We start from the raw sequence: 4,252 nt of genomic DNA on the forward strand, positions 1-4,252 counted from the left end.
AACATTGTTATCCATATGACAGAGCTGGGGAAAGGGGACTGCTTAAGACTTTCCGATATACATTGCAAAATAAGAAAACCCCAGACAGTGGATTTTGAACAAGAAAAGTTTGATTTGTACTGCTGGATATTTGGGTTAATTTTCTACTGTTACTATGTCCTTTCATTTTGGAAAAAGAAGCATAATTTGATTTCAATTTAGAGGGACCCACTGTTAAAAGATGTCTATCATCTGTCTGTCTATCTATCTATCTATCTTTTTATCTAACTACCTACCTACCTATCTATCATGCATACAGTGTTCTGTCTTCATATATGCATGGATACCAGAAGAGGGCACTATATCTCATTATAGATTTTGAGCCACAATGTAGATGCTGGGAATTTTATTCAGTATCTCTGGAAGAGCAGGCAGTGATCTTATCCTCTGAGCCACCTATTTAGCCTCTAAACTTTGGGGCTTTAAGGGGACTTTATTAGGTTTTAATGGGACTTTTAATGGGTTTAAAAATTTTTATTATCATTTTTTATTTTAATTTTAAATAGCTTGTTTTACATATCAATCCCAGTTCCCTCTCCCTCCCCTCCGCCTGCACTCCCCTTCCCCCACTCCCTCCCACCCTATTGCCAAATCCTTCCACATAGGGGATATCTAGAGTCTGTCATTTTACTCTTGGTAGTGTCAAGGCACTCCCCTAAGAGTCCAGGCTGAGAGAGCATCTCTCTTTGTGCTATAGGCACATGAAGACAGTTTGTATACCAGGGATAGACACTGATCCACAGCTCAGGGCCCCATAGGTTGCCCAGGCCTTAGAGACTGTGTAACTCTTGAAACTTAACTGCTTTTAGTGATGTTTTAAAAATAAGATCTCAGGGACAAAAAATTGAAAAATTATAGCTTTAAGTGAAGTGTTTCTATGTCAAGTTGACAAGTGGTAAAATATTCTAGTTAGCAAATTGTCATATAGTCACAGCATAGGATCTCTTGGTATCAGATATCTCATTTGAATAAGCATTTTTATTCAGTTTGTCTATGGGCATGTATGTGAGGTATTATAATATGAGTTAATTTATGCATAGGAATTAGCCTTGCCATAACTAGTGCAAGTGACTTCAGGTTGTATAAGTGAGTGAGCAAGCAAATCAAGAACCAGTGTTCCTCAGTGGATTCTTGTTACAGATAATCTTCCTGTCAGTCTGGTCCAGCAGCCACCTTTGAGTGCAAACACAGAAGAAGCAGAAAGAGTTAGAGAGATTAGAGTTATTACAGAGACCCTGAGCTCTGCACTGGGACAATAGAGAAGAGTTTCTTGAGGGGTCATATACAGAAGTTGATACGCTGTGATCCAAGCATCTGGGCTATATCTCCAACTGGTGTCAGAACTTGGCCTTGGGTCTACATAGTAATCATTTAGATTGAATATTTGTCATGAAATGTGGTTCCCGTAGAGGGATGGTCAAAATGAATACACCTAGAGAAGTGGGAGACATACACTTGAAGTGATAAGCAAGGCAGAGTGAGAGGGAACCACAGGAGGGTGCTTCACATTAATGTTTAAGAAAGCATTAGTATTGTTGTCTCTGGTTACAAAACCTGATTTCAGTCTTCCAGTGCCTTAAATGGTATAAACAATCAGCTTGAAGGTGATAATTTTAGTCTGGTGAATTGAAAATTAAGAAGCTGTTTTAAGATTACGTATTGTTTCTAAGAAATTTGTATAAGAGATAATTATGAGGTTATACACCTCTCCTAACATCAGAAATTAAGGAGACTGGGATTGTGGGGAAATTTTATGCATTGAGACAAAAGTTCTTTTAAAAATAAAGAGAGGTCAGCCTGGTCTACAGAGCTAGTTCCAGGACAGCCTCCAAAACAATACAGAGAAACCCTGTCTTGAAATAAAATAAAAATAAAGAGAACTTTAGGGAAAATTATAATCATCACTGCCAAGTCCAATGACTAAAGAAATTCTGACCTTTCCAGCAAGGCCTTAAGACTTCCTCTAAGAGGAGGATTTGGCCCTGAGTAGCAGGTTTAAGGATAGAGCAAGCAGTACCTAATTGACAAGCCTTGTCTCACTCAACATTCACAATAATAATTATTTTTCAACATATTTAGGGTCAGCTGTCCAAATGAAAATGTTATTAAAATTGCCTACATGGACCAGGACAAAGTAGTCAGCTGTCACACTAGATTGTTTCCTGTCCAGAAGAACTCCTATCTCCACCTTCTTTCTCAGGAGTGTCCTGCATGGCTCTCTGCAGAAGCATCTTCAGGGTCTGCCTCTGGAATTGGTGATGCCTAATGGAGCCAACAAGGAAGTAAATGATGGGGTTGGCACAGCTGTTAACACAGGATAGGAACATTGTCATTTCAAAAGCATGGCATAGGAAAACTCCATGATCCTCTTTGACCCAAACTAAGAGGAACCAGTAGATACCATAGGACAAACCAAAGAGCAGGAAGGCCATCACTGTGAGGGCAACGGTCACATACAGCCTGGTCACAGGAATCCTGTGTGAGCCACAGAAGACCCTGATCATCAGGGCCAGGCTGGACCCTGAGAGGACCACAAATAAAACAATTAACCAAGCAAAAATGATGTAACATAATTTCTTACACAAAGCAGAAACAAAAGCAGAGTCATCAAAGAAGGTACCACATGCCTTCCCTTCCAGGAGGCTCAATGTCAGGGACAAGGCCCAGAGCAAGGCACATATGATGGCTGATGTGTGTCTTGGTCTTCGACAGCGGTACCATACGGGCCACAGGGCAGACATGCAGCGCTCAGTGCTAATGGCACTGAGCATGCCTAGACTTGCAAAATAAGCACAATTGAACACCACAAACAAATACATGGGCACACCAATAAGTTTTATATAAAAATGACTAAGGATTTTGTCCAGGGAACACAGAGTCTGAAAGAAGAGGAAGAGGAAGTCGGCACCAGCCAGGTTGAAGATGTAGACAGAGAAGGCATCCATGTGCAAGCGGAAGCCCAGGAGCCACAGCACTATCGCATTTCCTGCCACACCAACCAGAGCAACGATGACAATGAGAATATTCAGGGTATAGAACATTGTGGTACAGTATAAAGGCTGATTGTAGTCACTTTTATTCATTGCTGTGCCATTAGCAATCCAGGCTGGGGTGCTTATTTGCATGTGTGGGAAATCTTCACTAGTGTTCCTGAAATGAAAAAGAAAAGACGTAAACATTCACTGTATACTCTCTGAAACCCTTCTTCCCAACCCAACTCTGTGGGAATAACTGACCCAGGCTCACAAAGAGGAGGAATCTACTTACATAAATAAAGTCATTTGTCAATTTTTAAAATTTCTTGAAGATTTGATTGATTTGGGCTATGTGGTGGCTTGAAACAAATGGCTCCCATAGGGAGTGGCACTAATAGGATGTGGGGCTTTGTTGGAGTAGGTATCTTATTGTTAGAGAAAATATGTCCCTCTGGGGATGGGCTTTGAGGTCTCCTATGCTCAATCTATGTTCAATGTCCCCACTTCCTATTGCCTGTGGATCAAGAAATTTCAGCTCTTTCTCCAGTACCATGTCTGCCTGCATGCTACCATGTCCTACCATGATCATGATGGAGTAAACCTATGAAACTCTAAGACAGTCACAACTAAATGTTTTCCTTTATAAGAGAGTCAAAGTCATGGTATCTCTTTATAGCTATAGAAATTCAAACTAATATAGAAATCAGTACCACACACTGGTGTATTGCTTTAATAGGCCTTACTATACTTTCATTTGGAGGCATTTGGACTTATGGAGTTTGTAATGCTTCAAGCATTTCTCAGTGGACCATACTAGTAAGAGGATGGAAGACAGTAGTGCTGAGGGTGATTTGAACTCTGGTGGCCTAACTCAAGAAGTTTCAGGAGAGAATGTTACTATGTTGCCTAAAGATCATTCCTGTGATATTTTAATGAAGAGTATGGCTGGTTTTTGTCCTTGTCCATAGAGTCTTTCTGAGTCTAACATGAAGTGTTTTGGATTAATTCTACTGGCAGACAAAAATCTCGAAACAGCCTAGTACAGATTCTGTCATGTGGCTATTAGCATTCATTCTAATGAAGATTTATAACACAAGGATCAAAGCAAACAATGAAAAATACAAAGTGTTCGTTTTGAGTAGAAAAGGAGCACCAGGAAGTGGAATAGAGCTAAAGTCTGTGCTCAAGGATATAAACAGATTAAGAAATGAGCAAGGGCTCAAAACCAGACTGGTGAA

At 40.2% G+C, this 4,252-nt stretch overlaps 1 protein-coding gene across 1 annotated transcript; it reads right to left on the reverse strand.

The window, feature by feature from the left end:
• Window positions 1-2,189: 2,189 nt before the first annotated feature.
• On the reverse strand, window positions 2,190-3,164 carry LOC101833093 (mas-related G-protein coupled receptor member B1-like). The gene has a single exon (XM_013122856.2). The coding sequence runs from the start codon at window positions 3,162-3,164 to the stop codon at window positions 2,190-2,192; it is 975 nt and encodes a 324-aa protein (XP_012978310.2).
• Window positions 3,165-4,252: the final 1,088 nt, after the last annotated feature.

Source organism: Mesocricetus auratus, unplaced genomic scaffold (genome assembly GCF_017639785.1).
Source record: "Mesocricetus auratus isolate SY011 unplaced genomic scaffold, BCM_Maur_2.0 Super-Scaffold_100030, whole genome shotgun sequence".
Lineage (NCBI taxonomy): Eukaryota > Metazoa > Chordata > Mammalia > Rodentia > Cricetidae > Mesocricetus > Mesocricetus auratus.

Excerpts from the sequence above, each read along its gene's own strand:
- LOC101833093 (XM_013122856.2), bottom strand. The coding sequence starts at position 3,164 with ATGCAAATAAGCACCCCAGCCTGGATTGCTAATGGCACAGCAATGAAT.